At 34.9% G+C, this 19,269-nt stretch overlaps 1 protein-coding gene across 7 annotated transcripts in view; it reads right to left on the bottom strand.

Annotated features, from left to right (window-relative positions):
- Nucleotides 1-19,269, bottom strand: part of neo1a (neogenin 1a) — a 304,905-nt gene that overhangs the window by 29,919 nt on the left and 255,717 nt on the right. For all 7 annotated transcript variants that reach the window (XM_056462293.1, XM_056462295.1, XM_056462296.1 and 4 more), the window contains exons 12-16: nt 18,443-18,492; nt 10,667-10,811; nt 7,702-7,812; nt 7,425-7,619; nt 4,160-4,255 (exon numbers count right to left, since the gene is read on the bottom strand). In XM_056462293.1, the coding sequence (XP_056318268.1) occupies nt 4,160-4,255; nt 7,425-7,619; nt 7,702-7,812; nt 10,667-10,811; nt 18,443-18,492 (597 nt within the window). The remainder of the gene's footprint in view (nt 1-4,159; nt 4,256-7,424; nt 7,620-7,701; nt 7,813-10,666; nt 10,812-18,442; nt 18,493-19,269) is intronic.

The following is a 19,269-nucleotide window of genomic DNA, read 5'->3' as shown; positions in this document are numbered from 1 at the left end:
TAACAATGATTCTCTATACATACATTTAAAATCTACATTAAATTTTTTAAACTGCTAAGGTCACTATTATTAACCCCATAAGAAATTATTATTATTTTTGACTGGCTATAGAACAAATCACTCTTGTCCAATGACTTGCCTCATTAACCTAACTTGCCCAGTTATTAACTTAGTTAAGAATTTTAATTGGACTTTAAGCTTAATACCAGTTTCTGGCAAAATAACGAGTAAAATATTATCCACTACCATTACAGCAAACACAAAATAAATGAGTTATTAGAAATTAGTCATTTATATTCTCTTTATTAAATATCAATGTTTCAAATTTCACAAGAGAGGAATGCAGAAGTACAGGTTTAATATAAAATAAAATTATATTTTTTCATTTTTTTGGATTTTGTAATATTTTTTTGTTTTTATTTAGTAAGTTTGAATATGTTCACTGCAAAATAAAACAATTCATATTTAAAAATAGTATATAATCATAATAATTTTGAGTGAAATGTTATAATAGCAATAATTTTTATTGTTTTTTTTTGTTATTCATTTATTCTTTCATTTTATTATTATTAGTATAAATTACTTGAGTCATTTCATTTTATTATTCACTCTATTATTATCATTATATTATTATTCATATATTTTGTTTTCAGCTTAGTCCGTTTATAAATTTGAGGTCACCACAGCAGAATGAACCGCCAACTTATCCAGCATATATTTTACGTAGCGGATGCCCTTCCAGCTACATCCCATCACTAGGAAACACCCATTTACTCTCATTAACACATATACACTACGGACAATTTAGCTTAGCTTCGGAGAGAACATGCAAACTCCACACAGAAATGGCAACAGACTGTATTATTATTATTATTATTATTATTATTATTATTATTATTATCATTATTATTTTTATTATATTATCATTATTATATTTATTACTATTATTATTATTATTATTATTATTATTATTATAATAAACGACTAGAAATGTATAAATAATCCTAATCAAATTGTATTCAGTCCTACCTTAATGGAAGATGGTTTCTGCCATTAAAAACAATCGCAATTCTGACATACACATATAAAACAAGCCAGCACTTAAACCTAATGGTTGTAGCTGCTTGAGGAAGATTATTACTTGAAGACAAGCAAACATTTATCACCACAGCGGACGGCTATTTCACCATCAACAACAAAGGAATCACCAATGTTTTAAAGTGCTAATTATAATCTTTGACCAGTGCTGCTCAGCCATGTCATGTCAACATTTCTCTTCAACTCTGGAGAGACTCATTTCCTGTAATTCTCCGTACATGTTAAGATGTTCCTGTATGTGGGATAAGAGCATTGTTTAATCACGGCTCCGCATCTCCTTCATGCGCAGCGCTATTAAGCAGCGCTTCAGTTGGCATGTGCTTTATCTGCATCTCTCAAATCAGCACAAATCCTCTGGTTGCTAGGAAGCAGAAGCACTGGAGAACTCTTAAGATGGACTCTAATGACAAGAACAAACACTCAACCTATATGTATAGCTGTAGAGTCAATATAGCTACATTGACATGAACCATCGTGATCTGGCTAATAACCCCGTTAATAAAGGGATAATTCATTCAAAAATGAAAATGTACTCACTATTTAGTTAACCTCAAGTGGTTACCACATGGTAATGAGTTTCTTTCTTCTGATAAACACAAAATAAGATATTTTGCAAAATGTTAGAGACCTGTAACCATTGACTTCCATAGTAGGAAAAACAAATACTATATAAGTCAATGGTTCCAGGTTTCTAAAATCTTTCAAAAATCTTCTTTCACGTTTAACAGAAGAGCAAAACTCAAACAGGTTTGGAAGGAGTAAACAACAGAATTTTCAATTTTGGGTCAACTATCCCATTAGCTAAAAGATAACCATTTCAGTCTAAATTATTCATTATAAATTCATTTTATATGGGTCATGATTTGAAAAATGTCAACATATTAGAAGTAATTGAACTACAAAATCATCCTTTAAGTTTCAGAACTCACAATTACCATGTTAAAAAACAAAACAAAAACAGCTCGGACTGAAAACAAAGTGGGAAAAATGCTTATTTTCATATTTTGTCTAAGTGTGGTGTCATAGTCTCAGGAGCTGGTGTATAAGACTGAGATGCTTTATTCTGTGAAAACAGCCGGCTATATCTACATTATGCCTATTATTACATGGCTACTTGCCACAAATGCAATAAATTAGACACAAAACATTGATCTGAGCCATAATAGCCTACACAATATTACTAAAATAATTATTCGGTCGCAAAATGGCGCCAAATAACCGTCTAACAGTTAAAAATATAGATTAACTAATGGTCAAGATTACTCGTAGCACCCAGATGAGCCTGTTATTACTTTAAACGGTTGTTATCTGTGTTTATTACACAGCTGTCTAGAGAACCCAATACTGATTGATCAGTCGCAACATTCTAAGGTATGCTATTCTGAGACAACAACCACTAAATAACACAGGTTCATCCGTGAACTATGAATCACTTTTACCGTCAGTGAATACGTTCAAATACATATAGTTACATCCACATTCATATTTATCTGCTTGTCTGCTATTTTTGACTGTTTGGCGCCAACTTGTAAATTAATAATACATAGGTTAGTCTATGCTCTATTGATATGGCTTCGATCCTGTGTTTTTTTGGCGCTATCTTATGACTGAATAACGTGCAGGTTAGTGTATACTCCATCAGCTGTTTTCATTTTTGTCAGCTTTGTGTTTAATTAAAGAATAAATAAACAATTACACCTCAGAATAATGTTTTGTGTCTAATTTCTATGTTTTTTTGGCAATAGCCATGTAATAAGTGGGATAAAGTACATCCAGAATAATTCTATTTTAGTCTTATACAACATAGCCAGCAAGACTTGGATGAATGCTTTATCCTTAACTTATTACACAGCTGTCTGGAATACTCTATTCTAACTGGTCATTCATGTCATTCCAAGGTATGTTATTCCAAAATAACACCCGCTAAATAACACAGGCTCATTCGGAAACTTTCAATCACTTTGGGTGTCACTAAAAACATTCCGATCCAAATACTTACAACTAGATTTATTTGTATCTGCTTGTCTGTCATTCCACTGTCTTTGACTGTTTGGCGACATTTTGTGAATGAATAATACATATGTTAGTGTTGCGTCATTACAAGGTATGTTATTCCAAAATAACACAGGCTCATTCGGAAACTTTGAACCACCTTGACCATCAGTGAAAACATTCCAATCCAAATACTTATGACTACATTAATTTATATCTGCTTGTCTGTCATGCCTTTTTTTGACTGTTTGCTGCAATCTTGTGAAGTAATAATATATGCCTATGATAGGATATATGTGTTAATATATGCTTTATTCAGACAGTTTTGTTTGTTAGCTTCCCGTTTTTTTTGACTGTTTGGCACCATCTTGTGACTGAATAATGCACAAGTTAGTGAATACTTCATCAGCAGTTTTCATTTTTGTCATCTTTGCATTTGATTACAGAATTAATAAACAATTACACTTCAGAATTTTTTTGTGTGTAATTTTTATGTTTTTTGCCAAATAGCAGTGTAATAAGTGGGATAAAGTATATCCAGGATGTTTTTTTTTTAGCAGAATAAAGCACAAAAGTGACTGAATAATGCGCAGGTTAGTGTATACTCCATCAAGTGCTTTTGTTTCTGTCAGCATTGTTTAATTATAGAATTAATAAACTATTACGCCACAGAACAATGTTTTGTGTCTAATGTACATGTTTTTTGGCAAATAGCCATGTGATAAGTGGGATAAAGTACATCTAGAATGGTTGTTTTTGCAGAATAAAGCCCGAAAGGCTTATCACCAGACCAACGCAAAGTGAACTTCCTCTTGGTTATACTTTATATATTGCACAACATACCTTGGAATGTTGTGACTGACCAATTAGCATCAAATATTCCAGAGAGCCATGAAATAAGCTTGTTTAACAGACAGACAGCTTCAATGTTTTCTCTTTCTTTTTTTTTTACAGTAGATCTGGCATCATTCTCTTCACTTGTGAATATAACAATGCCAAATGCTTTTCCTGAGAAACTGAATGAGCCGATGGAGTGTATTTGAGCTGTCGGTGAGGTGTGTTGGCTCACCTGACTGTGGTCGTGTGATGGCGCTCTCGTACACAGGGATTCCCTCACCCACGTTGTTGAAGGCCTTCAGCGTGATCACGTAGTGTGAGTTGGGATCTGGCAGAGAGAAAACCAATCATTTAGCTAATCAAGCCCGCAGCTCCACTGAGAGCGTCAGCCATATTCATCATCCTAGCGGGGGTGCACTTTTAAACACCATTATTGATTCTCGCTCTTGTGTAATTAGATGAATTACCAAAACTTAAATTATGCCGCTTCGTCGGATGATTATTTTTCTCTTCCCATCAAATGTGATTAAGATTGGGTGGAGAGAGGGGTAAATCTCCCACTCTTGAGCACCCACAATCCAGTTACCCAGTTCTGCTTCCTTTCATTCTCGTTTAGAGGCAATTGAGCTTATGTAGGTTCTTCTTAGGCACTGCAAACACTTGGTGTTAGAGCTCATTCACACTGAATGCGTATTTGCTTCTAAAAACAGTTGACGCATCGCAATAGAATGGGTTTTAAAAAAGCGTATTGCAAAGACCACGTGATGCGATATTATGAACACGATGTAATAATGACAATAATTAGAAATAGAATTTAGAATTAGAAAAACAATGGATGCGTTCGAAATCGCATACCTCCATCCTATATAGTACGTTAAAAACAGTATGTGAGCCGAGTAGTGTCTGAATTTGTAGTATTCGAAAAACAGAAAGAGAAAAGTACCCGAATGACATACTACTTCCGGTGATATTCTGAAGTGCGCATACAATGGGCGCTATGCTATATTTGTATATATATATATATATATATATATCATACCTGTCAACATTGGGACGTGAAAATAAGGGAAAATTATCTGTTTGGGCAAAAGTGTCTATTTATATATCTGATAGTCACGCACCGCTACATGAACTGACTGTTTTGAGGATTGCATACAAGACGGTGCCTGTAATGGCAAAGAATGGAATCACGCCGTTTTTATATTTACTTTAAAGTATTTTCATGACTAAATAAAATGAAAGCACAGAACGGATTCACATTTAAGAGCAAGGGGGGTCCCCTGGTGGTTCAGCGGTATGAGATGTGTATATGCAGGATCTGCTCTTTATTGTTTATTGCCACCCTTCATAGAAAGATTAAAAATAAGGGAGAAATACGGCAAAATACCTTTACGGGATGATAGTGGGATAGAATTGTAAAATACCGGAGAATCCTGAGAAAAACGGGAGGGTTGATAGGTATATATATATATATATATATATATATATATATAAATATATACTATTTGTATATACTATACACACACATACTACACAGTTGAAGACAAAATTTTTAGCCCCCTCTTTGATTTTTTTTTCTCTTTGTTGTTTCTTTGACTCTTATCGCGCGCTAAAAAAAATATCGCCATTAATCTATTCTCAAAGTTGGGTTGGGAGCAGGGTCTATTCTAGGCAAGCTATGATGACTTTCACCTTGATAGTTTAGCGCGGATGTATACCTGACCGGTGAGCCGTCTGACAAACAAAGTGCCCTTCTGAATCAAAACCAGCAGGATGCCTGACTTTAGCTGCAGAATCAGCAGTTTCACTTTAACTCATGAATATTTCAGTCATGCCGTCGTGACAAACTGGGGTATTAGACGCAAATAAGGAGTAAGGACTGGTGAGAGGGTTATGGAATGTAATAACGCTCACCAAACGTAAAGAAAAAAAACGTACACATTTTGCGGTGTGTGTGTGCGCGCGTGTGTGTGTGTTTGTGTGTGTGTGTGTTTTGTGTGCGGTCCTTTACTGACAGTCTTGGATCTTGTCGGAAAATATGGCGAAAAGTCCTACATGACGGTAATAGTTAGATTGCAGTGTTTACTTCAGTAATGTCACTAATATATGCATACTCCACATGTCTTAATTCCATTTCTGTTTAGTTCAGTTATGACTTTAGTCGCATTAAGGTAATCAAAATTCTCTGTTTACAATGTAGACTCTTAATCAGAGTATTGTTTTAATCATATTAAAATCGTGTTAAAGTATTGTTGCCCATGTAAACATGCAATGTTTGACACACCGTCAGTGCTCTGTAAACTTGGCATTGAGAAGCAGCATTTTCTGTATGTACATCAAAAGCAAGTATGAAATCGCTGTTTGGAGCTTATGTAGGCCTACAGTTCATAATTCATGTTTAACTGAATAAACAGTTAGTAAACACAAGTACATCTTATTGAACATAATTTATTTTCATCACCATTTATCATAGTAGAGCAGTTTCTCAAGCAGTTTGTGATGCATTTTGGAAATAGGAGATGAGCCCCTGGTCTAATGCGTCACCTGGCTCGAGAAACCCGTTCTCAAAGACTTATTATTTGGGTAGCACACATATTCTGAATGCCTTCGGCAGAATTTGAATGAGCCATTTTTATCTAGATTAATCTAGATTAATATTAAAATTAATATAAAAAATTAATCTATGGCCACCTATAATATATATATATATATATATATATATATATATATATATATATATATATATATATATATATATATATGTTTACATATACATATATATCCATATATACATATATATATATATATACATATATACGTATATATACATATATATATACATACATACATATATACATATATATGTATACATATATACGTATATATACATATATATATACATACATGCATATATACATACATACATATATATATACATACATGCATATATACATACATACATATATATATACATACATGCATATATACATACATACATATATATATACATATATATATATATATATATATATACATATATATATATATATATATATATATATATATATATATATATATATATATATATATATATATATATATATATATATATATATATATATATATATATATATATATATATATATATATATATACATACATACATACATACGTACATACGTACATACGTACATACGTACGTATGTATGTATGTATGTATGTATGTATGTATGTATGTATGTATGTATGTATGTATGTATGTATATATGTATGTATGTATATATATATATATATAGTAAACATATATTATATTAAAGCAAGCTTTTATATTGGATGCAATTAATTGCAATACATTTTGCCCTACAAATAGTATTTTCGACATTTTTTTAAAACTTACAAATGTAGAGATCATTCATTCATTCATCCATCCATCCATCCATCAATTTATCTATTTTTCATGGGCTATAAAACAGCACAGTAAAACTGCGGAGTCTTACTCAGGTTCTCAATGGTGTAGTATCTCTGCTTATAGTCCACTTTGATGGTCTGTGCGTGGGGACTGCCAATCCCATAGCCAATACTGTAACCCCTCACCACAATGTCCTGGTTCTCTGGAGGTGTCCAGCTCACCACAATACTGTTGACCAGAGATCGAACATGCAGAGAGCTCGGGACATCCGGCACTCTTGACTCTGAAACCAAAGAACAAGCTAAATTACACATTACTCATCCTAATAAAGCACCTTTTTAAACAAGATGTAAGTCTGTTTTTACCGTCCAGATCACTCTCGAATGTCTCTGCAGTGGTCCAGTCGGTGGCAGGACCCGTGCCGTTGACCGTCATAGCAGATACTCGTAACATATATTCAGTGCCTCGCTGCAAACCTGGAAATATAAGAATGCAGTGTACAGTGCTCAGCATATATGAATACACCTCTCACAAATCTATCTTTTAAATTAATATTTTATATAGGATGCTTTACAATATTACATTTGTCCATATCCATTAGGCTAGTCAGTACTAAAGCCAAATCTGGAGCTTATCTAACAAAAAACTTTAAGAACAAGAATAAATATTGCATTGGAGGGCGAATAATTTGAGGGGACAAACCAGAGGGGACATTGATACTGTATATATTTTTTTTTCCATGAGTTGTCAGGAACATGTTCAGTTTCTCACAGATGAGAGAATGCCTGCTGTCTTTAAATCAGCCAGAGGTTGTAATTGCTTTAAAATGTTAATAAGCGTCTGCTCGGTAAAGAGTGTTGAATGCAAAAGGCTACAGCCTTCTGGGAGAATGAGACTCACGCCTTCACTTCAAGCCTTTGAACTAACAAACATCTCTTCATCTCTACTCAAGCGAAACAGAAAACAGCCATTTATGCTCTTTGAAGCCGACCACAGCATGACAGTTGAAATCTACTTTGAGTTTAATTTAATGTTCACTTTTGTCTCATTAATAGATGGAGTTTGTCACTCCAGGCTCTATTTTATTTAAGTTTTTTTGCAGGATCATCCATTTTAGAGCATCTCTGGTGGTTTTTTTTTACAGCACAGTTAGTCTGGTTGATATTCCAGATGAAAAGCATTGGTGTAAATAGATAAGGACATGCTCAACCAAAATGGGATACATTTATTATGATACATTTCATATATAAAATTATTAGCCTCCCTGTATATTTTTTCCCAATTTCAGTTTTTTTAACACATTTCTAAACATAATAGTTTTAGTAACTGATTTCCTATAACTGATTTCTTTTATCTTTGCCATGATGACAGTACATAATATTTGACAAGATGTTTTTCAAGATACTAGTATTCAGCTTAAAGTGACATTTAAAGGCTTAACTAGGTTAATTAGGCAAATCACTTTGTAATGATGGTTTATTCTGTAGACAAAAAAAATATTTATATATAGCTTAAGGGGGCTAATATTGACCTCAAAACTATTTTTTAAAAAGTTAAAACTGCTTTTATTCTAGCCGAAATAAAACTAATAAGACTTTCTCAAGAAGAAATAATAATATAGGAAATACTGTGAAATTTACCTTGCTCTGTTAAACATAATTTGGGATATATTTGAAAGAAAAAATAAAACCACAGGATAGCGAATAATTTTGACTTGAACTCTATATTAATGACATTGTTATTATTTTTCAAATATTTACCAAGCAACATTTAACCACGAGCGTAAATCACGGGGGAACAAGTCCGAGGGTTACCCCATCCCCCCAATTATTATTATTTTTTAAGAATAAACAATCGGACTCTTAATTGTGAAAAATATATGTATACATAAAATAATTGTGTAAGTAGAACAAAAACAAATGCAAAAACACCTTTAAAAACATTTGAGCTCCCCCTCCCCTTTCTCCTACTGCCTGTTTTCCCAGCTCATCTCACCTACTCTAAAAATACGACTCGAGTCAGGTGTGTGGCTGTGGCTCAGTTAATGTAGAACTCCAGTTAAGCAGGGTATTTTATTCACTATAAATAAAGCAATTCTCTTTAATATAGTTGATGCAGACTCATTCATAATAAGTTGCGGCAAAAATGCTGAATACCGATTTAATTTTCCATGAATCTGCTATATTAGCGATTAAAATATTATCTATTTTTATTATCTATATATTATCTAGTTAACGTTAGTTTGTTTACATTTGCTTATTGCATAGTGCACTGCAATTAACACGCCAAAGCCGTTTCCAATGCATTGTTTTATTTGTGACGACTTGGCATAATGGTAACTTAACATTAACGGCCACAATTAGCGGCCACAAATATTGTTTAGCTGTGCATTTACCAAGTGAAGTTTGATAAACTAATTTCGAGAGAAGCACGTGATATGATTGAGCACGACTGGCTGCTCATCTGCAATCAGTAATAATCCAATCAGAGTGATCCTAGTTTACAATAAATGAATCGTTTTCTCCCTACTGCTCTATCTTCGTTTTGGAAGAATCCCCTCTTCCACCCCATCTCCTCCTTTTCCTCCCTTTTCCAAGGGGGAACTCTCGAGACCTACCTGATCTCAGATCTCCAGATATGCTTATTTGACCGGGCGGGAGTCTTGGGCTCAAATATCTCCGAGCTCATATTTCTCTCCCGGGACAGCATGCCAAACCTGCTATAAACGCCAAGCATATCTAAGTGGAAACTCTTGAAATGACCACTGTGCTGACTGAAATGACCCCAGAGTGTTTTTTGTATAATACATTTTCATTCTGTTCTTAAGTGTCATACTTTTAAACATTTTTGTTAATTCCTTGTTTTTTTGTATATGAGAAGCATGTCAAATCAACCGAAATATCAAGTGAAAAAAAGATTCATCTCCCACCAGCTCTCCTTTGCTGTCTCTGACTGACCAACTGACCCACCCACCCCCTTCCATAAACAATAGTAATGATAGAAGCGAAGTTTTTTACAGTGTGGGCATATCTTTATAAGTAAAATTTGACTGTGTTATTTGTGTCCCCTTCAAAAATTGATACATTTTATATTTATCTCTCCCCTAATGGTAAATGAAATTCAAGCCCATGCGTTTAACATACATTAGCAAGGGCATTTTTTTCTTAACATTATCAATATTTATGATCCCCCTTTATTCCACTTGGCATACATTTGAAAAACATATTAAAGAATTTCACAGGAGGGCTTTATGTCTTGCACATTTACAATCATTGGTCATATTGAAAGACTCTTTCAGCACTTCTGAGATTGAGAGGTCGTCCATCTTACCATCGATGAGCTGATGAAGCTGTGATCCTGAAGTGATCTCCGCCACCTCGCTCTTCCTCGTACCCTTCCTGTAGCGGATCTTATAGCCAGTGATCTCTCCGTTCTGGGCATCGGCTGGCGGGGGCTGCCATCTGATCATGAGGCTCTGCAAAGTGCACACATTTCAGTATCCCGCATATTGATTTTCCTTCTAGAGCATAGGTCTCAAACTGGATTCCTGAAGGGCTTTGAGTTATGTTTTACTTTATGCAAGTGTATTAATCCCAAGCGTGGTAATGCCAGAATAAAGACGTTAGTGGTCATTCACATTTGCCATCTTTTGCACGCACAGGTTTGTTATTCTCTGTGTGCAACTGAAGCAACGCTGGTGAAAGCAAACTGATACAGCCGCACAGAGAGCCATTCCCATGTGCCTTCCAGTGTGAATGCCGGTTGTTTACAAGCACGCCGATAAAATACGCACTGTCCAAGCGCAGAGTAACAGCTTTTTATGTTACTTATGACATGAGGTGTCGGCTCGCAGCGAGGTTTGCTAGTTGGCAAACTGAAGTTGATATAATATGATAATTATTTTGGCTATAGACGAATTACCAACCTACTTCACACATGACGTCACACGGGTCCCCGGTTGCAAAAAGAGACCGGTTGGAATAGCAAACATGTCATGTTGTGCGATAGGATGCCAAATTCGAAAGTCTTAACTTTTACCGTACACCACACTGCTTTTAATGCCAACCACAGACGTCTTTGGCTAAAAAGGAGCTGAATGAAGTGACAACCTAATTAGAAATGCTGGACTCTGCTGTTCTCATTTCATATCAGGTAAGTTCACGCTATGCTGAATCATACACATTACTTATTTTTGATTGCAGCAATGATTTCAGCAAAAATAGTTACAAATGGTTAATTAAACTGCGGACACTGAATGCTAAGAATGAAACGTGAAAGTGTAAGTTATTAAGGTAAAGTTGGTTTTATATTCACACATTCATTCAGTGACAACACTCCCTATATTGTTTACCATGGCACTTTGAATATTCGGTCTGAAATAACCTGCAAGTGTGACTTGAAAACAACATTACCACTGTTTATTTGACTGTCAACAATGTTGTACTTTGATAGTCATTGACTGCTAATATGACTTTGCTATTTAGAGTTTGCAAATATTACTTTTATGAAATTATATTCTTAAGGAGAAAGTCCGAATGTGCGAATATAAAACCAACTTTACCTTTATGTGTATGTTCACATACCCTGCCGTACAGGTGTAGTTCACAGTCAGAATGCAGTTGTTTAGCGTGTTGGTGATTAATTACCCAGGCCTTGTACAGTTCCGTCTTCTTTCCTTGTCTTTGGCTAGGCAGAATCTCGGTTTTTAGCACTACATAGTTTTGAATCTGGTAATAATTGAATATTATTTCTTGCACATGACCACACAGAAATTGTAGGCATCCAAAGACTTGTAGGCCTTTAACTTCTCTTTTGTAAAATCACTTGGAGCTTCAATGAGATTGTATATTTGGGGCTGGATGCTTGGTCATTTCGTCTTATCCAATATCCATTGGGAGGATGCTATCGCAGATGGACCTGTCTGATGAACGCCGCTCACTTTAACGTTAATTTTGCTGAATCACTGTGCTTTATCACTGGGTGACAAGCGGTTATAATATGCTGAAAGCATTATGTAAATAATATATATAATATGTAATCAATATAACTTATTTCTAAGACAACAACAAACTCTGAAGCACATCCAATGTCATTTCCTCGCTGTAAATGCTAGCGCTCCCGTTTTTTTTTCTGCCACCTCCCTGCGCATGCATCCTGAATGTTTACAAACATGGTAATCCATCTATAGAAACAGAAAGGATGGATAATGAGGCAGGGAGGTAAGACTTCATAACATTAATTCTCGACCTCAGGTCAAGTCTAAGATGAACAGATTATTCTATAAAGCATATATATTTTTTGTATTTTATAGAATTGTCAAAATTAATTGTTTTCCAGTTACATTTAGGATTGATTTCTGTTATTTATTTATAATAATAATGTTATATTATTTATTATAAATATAAATATTTTTAATAATTCCAATTCTGGCTTTATCCAAATTTTACCCAAAGTTAGGGTAAAACAACAAACATTTTTTAGAATGTACATGTTTAATGGCCCTTTTCAATAATAACTAGATGTAACGGAACCATACTTCTATAAACCAACTATTTATAAGCTTGAGGGGTGGGGGTATATGGCGTGGTTCGCCCAGGGTGCCATTCCAGCTATCACCGCCACTGACTACTAGACACTAGTAGTCTTGAACACCTTGATTAGTTGGATCAGATGTGTTTAATTAAAGTTGGAGCAAAACCATGCATAGCTGCGGCCCTTTAGGAATTGAGTTTGAGACCTTTGTCTCAAGTTTGAGTTCTAGAGCAATAAATCCAATAAGTCTCATTCACTAATAACTGCATACATTTTTCGTACTTGTATGCACATTTGAACTCATGAAAACACTGACTGACAGAGGTGGAAGCCTGTAAAATATCTAAAAGATAAAACATTTTACCTATATAATTGGACCTTTAATTATACAGTATTATACACGTTTAATACTTTTCACCCACCCTGTAAATAACATATCTAATTATATGTGGGCTTCTTTATAGAAGGCATACATGATTATTGTGTATGTGTGGTAAAAGATTTTTTTCCATGTATTTGAATGACTGTTAATCAATATCTAGTCAAGTGGAACATATTAAAATAGCATTTTCTGTGTTATTTCATCTGCAACAACATTGTGAACTTATATAAAGACGTGTTTGGAGATTAACGTCTGAATGAATAGTTATTCAAAGACCTGAGGAGATTTCGCTGCATGAAAGACTCACAAATGGCAGATTATACTGCTGCTGCTTCTCCAATAAGGTAGGAAATTAAATATGAAAGAAATGTGGATGATGTGTGGATGAATGACAGGGCTAATAACTAAGAAACATAATGATCTGTTAACGAGGAAGTAGTATGTCTCAAAGCTTGCATATTCTTCTGTTACACACTCCTTTACAAAAAAGAACATACTTTTAGGGCGTAGTATAAGTATGCGAATTGGAACGCAGCACTAATGTTTCTGTTAAGCTCTTCCCACTGACTCAAATGGTAGTTAGTAAATAATGAGATAGGCAAACACAGGTGTCCCATTAAACAGATGATAAAGAGGATTGGAAGACAACAAGACACTGTGCAGTGTCAAGCTGCGGAAAATCAGACTTTGCTTTGCCTTCCTTCTGATCCCAACATTATGACAGAGAGAATGAGTTTTATTTTTAAAGAAGTTCCAGACTGTATCAGCAAGAACTTTTTCTTTAGGTCACTTCAATACACCATCAATTTGTTTAACCGAAAAAGAACAATTTGGTGCAGTATTTTCATAGAAATGGAAATTAAGACAATGCTTTGTTGACTATTGTGAATAAAAAAAAAGACAAGAATTGGTGTTGTTCAAAAGTTTTAGGACAACTTTGATGAATGGTTTTGATCCACTGGTGTGAAGTAACCAATTACAATTTTAATTATTTTGCCATTTTTTCATTAATGTACAAATTTAAAGCAGGTTTCTCTCTTAATAACAGACAAGCCATTAGTTAATGATAAGAATGATAAGAATTGTACTTAAAGGGGACCTATTACGCAAAAAATACTTTTATAAGGGGTTTAAACTGTTGTGTGTCAACAGTGTGTGAATATATCAAGCCTTTAATGGTAAAAAAAATATACATTTTATTTTTATAATCACACTTGATAAAAACAGTCTGAAGAAACACTTTGATTGAAATTCTCCCACTGTACGTGTCATCAGATGGGGGAAAGCCCCGCCCATTAGCTAGGATCTCTTCCTCATTGGCATAGAACATTAGACTTGTTTTTGAATTTGTCACTTTGCTGACACATAGGCATTTGTAGCTCCGCCCTCTTTTAAAAAGAGCACATCTCATTTGAATTTAAAGCGTCAGTCACCAAAATGGCACAATTTGGAACAAAGCCTGTGAAGGGGCAGTTTCAGAGTTATAAAACATTATATGTGTGGTATTTTGGGCTGAAACTTCACATACACACTCTAGGGACATCAGAGAGTTATTTTAGATCTTGTAAAAAGGTGAAAAATAGGTCAAACACACTGTATCAGAGGACAATTAGTGCTGTCCTTTATTCTGCACCTCCTCCATGTGCTGACATGCAAAGTCAGCAGAGTAACAAGCCTAAGTGCAGGAGTGGAACCCCAGTCTCTGCCACCCTCAGGCCTGCATTAAAGATCCTCCACATACAGCATACAGGGGTCTATCAGTCCTGCAGAGGGCAATGGGCGATCAGCGGTGTCTGGGCCACAGTGAGCCCATGAATAATAGATAAAGCTGTGTGGTGTAGAGGAGAAGGATGGATGGAGGAGGTTTGCTGCGGGGCCTGCCATGCACACTGGGATAATGAAGGCAGAGAGAGGGGCCGCCCAGCGTGGGTGGGGAATTAATTAACAGTATCCACAGTTGCCATGTTGGTGGGTCATGAGGGAATAAACCCGAATTAAATCCGCGCAATTACTGTATTTCGTTTTCAGAGTGATTCCGGTTTACCTCACTAACTACTGCATGTGTTGTTTAGGCAAACAAACTTGTTTTAATTGACTTATGGGTCACATGGGTGGTACCTCGTATAAGTCACTGTGTTCATTATACGCACCCTGATTGAATTTGCCCGTCTGCTGCGTCGCACCCCAGGGCCGCATGAGGGGGCCGACGTAGACCACAGGAGTCCACTAATTAAGCATCTTCTCATGCAACACAACCAAACCAGAGGAAGAAGAAAGCGTCTGTCTGGGACGTGAAGCCGTCATTATTATTCAGTGCTAATTACTGAGCCATAAAACCTATTACAGGCCTGAAAGTGTGTGTGTGTGTGTGTGTGCAGCCATAATGCAAATAGACTGCAAAACTGCTGTGAGCTGTTTTGTCTTCTGGGATTGACATTTATTGTTTTTGCATGCCGGCCCACTGTGGCTGTAGTTTCGAGGAAGTTTCTACAGCATTTTCACTGGCCACAATTCTGGTAAATTCATTCATTCAATTTCCTTCGGCTTAGTCCCTTATTTATCAGGGGTTGCCACATATGTTTTACGCAGCGGATGCCCTTTACACCCATACACACTCATTCACACACACTCATACACTACGGCCAATTTAGTTAATCCAATTCACCTATAGCGCATGTCTTTGGACTGTGGAGGAAACCTACGCCAACACAGGGAGAACATGCAAACTCCACACAGAATTGCCAACTGGCCTAGCAGGGACTTAAACCAGCGACCTTCTTGCTGTGAGGTGACGGTTCTAACCACTGCATTAATGAAATAATATATTTTTGCATTTTAAATATTTTCTATTTTCTATGCTGAATGTAATTCATCATTTTGTTTTGTGCAAAATTGATTGGTTAAGAAATATGGATTAAGCCAGAAATCTTCCTAACTACACACATCGGTTTACTTTATCTGTTTAAAAATACGTACATTGCAATTTCTCTAGTTTAAATACACTAGTATATATATATATATATATATATATATATATATATATATATATATATATATATTTAAACACATCCCTTACTCTAAATATATCAATATTATACAATCTGTGTTATTATTTAATGTAAACAATATTTAATACAACACATGGTGTTATATCTGTCTCATTGATCCTAATATGCAGTCACAATGAATTAATTGATTGAGTGATCTGTGCATGACTGTATGGTAGTTAATGCCACGTGCACGGCAATTAGTTTAATACCGGGTTACGTTTTCAAGTGAGATCTGTCGAGTCATGTAGTGTGAACTAGGCTTTAGACTTTATTTCAAACATGTAAAAATTTATTAAAACCCTTTACTGCACACATTATAATAAATCAATAAAAATATTATTTTTCCTTTCTTAGAATGGCTTAACTTGAAGTGCTGTAAAACAATTGGGGGAATTGTTAAAGGTACTTTATGATATGTTGCCATATGGCAACAACGTCTAATAGTGGATCTAACTTAGAAATATTTACTTTAGAACTTTCCTTATAATTAATAATTTTGTTGTTTGAAATGACTTAATTGGTGCTGCAGTATTATAAGCTTTAACACAGAACTTATAAATAACACCTTATACATGCTTTCCAACAACTGATATTCCAACAGCTTTTATTTATTCCATTCTTTTTTGCAGAATATTATTGAAAACAATCATAATGTTGTATTATCATGTATACAACACACAGTAAATATAAATTTTTTCTCCACTAAATAATATAACAAATAAAACAAGTCTGGTATATCCAGATGCATCAGAATAATGTAGCTACTAGCTAACAATGTTTATATTATATATATAAACTATATACTATACTACGCCTGTCTTATCTGCCTCTGAGCTAACCTTCTTGAACCGTCTCCGTCACTGCTCTTATCAAATGTCCAGTCTGCATCATTCTCATGGTCACTAAAACCCATCTCATCCTCACTTTCATCTGCAGGAAGAGCCAATTCAGTCTTTTTCTTCTTTCATTTACCATAGAACATGGTGGCGCTCGCTAATACACTGTTCCTGTATTTATTTCTAATCAAAATATTGGCATTAAAATTTTATTTTAATCTATATTTCAAATTCCATTAACATATAACTAATCAACATTATATTACTGGCATTCATGTTGTTATTGTTACATCTTAAAAGATCACAGCTGACCTTGCTAGCAAGCTAACCCATTGCAATATTGCACATTCCACTATTAGACAATGTTGCCATTTGGCAACACATACATTTGATCGATTTACAAAAAAACTGATTTGATAAAAACTTTTTTGAGTTGTGAATATGTCATCATAACTTACTGGAGGTGATGTTTCAGATTGTTTTGTGGATCTGACAAAATTTGATTAGCACAACAAAAGCACATCATTGGCTAAGTTCAGGTCTTCTCTTTACAACATGAAAAATAGAACAGTGGTCTTAAAGAAACAGTGGTAGAGAAATGAACATGTATTTGATGGTAAAATAACACTAGATGCATTCACATGGAGCTGTTGAATTAGTTTAAAAGACCGATACAAATAAAAATGTTCCATATAAACATCTCAATTAGAATGAAAATGACTGTACCAAATGACTATGGTGGTTCATTCCACTTAGGTGACACCTGATGAATAAAGGGACTAAGCCGAAGGAAAATGAATGAATGAATGTGAATGGCAGTGCACAAATAAACCCTTCATAAGAACAAAACTAATTTATTCCATAAATAAACAACAACAAAAAAACGGCGATTCTGATTTCATGGTGATTTTATGGCTTAAACCCACTGCTTTGTTCAGCCTCTAAGGATGTGCAACAGCAAAAGTCACGCGTGCTAAAGCAAACCCCATGAAATAACAGAGCTCAATGCAATATCACAGCCCGAGACACTTGTCTGTATATGACTAGAAGCACAAGCAGGCTCATGAATAAAAACAAGAGGAGGAAGACTCCTATTCCCCGGCAGCAAGACAAATAGAAATTGCATGCTGAGAAAGAGGGGGAGGTGAGCAGAGAGGAAGAACGAACGAGGATGTAAAGCTTTGTGACAGCGCACAGATGTCCTGCTCGTTGCAGTTAAATCACAGCAACAGATGAGCATCTTCATCAGGACTACAGTACAGCTGCTGACACACTGAAGCCATGAACTGAAGTCACACAGTCTTACCTTGGAGTTCAGCACTTCCACCGTCATGTTCTGCGGAGGAGAGCTGGGGACTGGGCACACAGACAGGAGGATTAGTTTTTGTTTTACCCCAAAATATATTATACATTTATTTCAACAGAGTGTAAAAATCTTGATGGTTCTTGGGTTTCATCTATCAAATCTGACCTTTAATTTGTATTTTCTATTAGATTCAGATCAGGTGACTGGCTGGGCCACTTTACAGCCTGATTTTCTTTCTCTGAAAGCAGCTGAGTTTCCTTGGCTGTGTTTGGATCATTATCTTGCTGAAATGTCCACCCTAGATTTATGTTCATTCTTCTGCTAATGTAGATGCTAGTCTGATGCAGCTACAATGACGCAGTGCAGAGGGTTGCTGAAGAACTAATGAGAGATTTCAGCTGCTGTCTGGGCTTTCACTGTTTTTCTACACCTTCCTTTCTTCATGTGTTCAATATTTTTTCCCTACATCATTTAATTTTATTATGAATACCTTCATTTGTAAACTAATTTGATTTGTTTTCTTTGCATATGGATTTATTTGGTTGTTACCAACATCCAGTGAAAATTTCAAGTCAACAGCACCTTTAGAAATATGTTTTCTGAGAAAAATGGTGACGTGTTTAATCCTTATTTTACCCACTGTATCTCTGTTCCAAACTTTAGGATGAATTCATTCATATGCCTATAAATAAAAGGCATTATTATTATTATTATTATTATTATTATTATTATTATTATTATTATAAAATTTTGTTTGTGCAAATTGTAGGGGAAAAAAAACAAACCTTTTCTGAAATATTGAAACATCAGGAATCAAACAACAAGGT

Source organism: Danio aesculapii, chromosome 7 (genome assembly GCF_903798145.1).
Source record: "Danio aesculapii chromosome 7, fDanAes4.1, whole genome shotgun sequence".
Lineage (NCBI taxonomy): Eukaryota > Metazoa > Chordata > Actinopteri > Cypriniformes > Danionidae > Danio > Danio aesculapii.
Note: the sequence above shows the minus strand (reverse complement) of the source record. Positions and strands in the feature narration are given on the sequence as shown.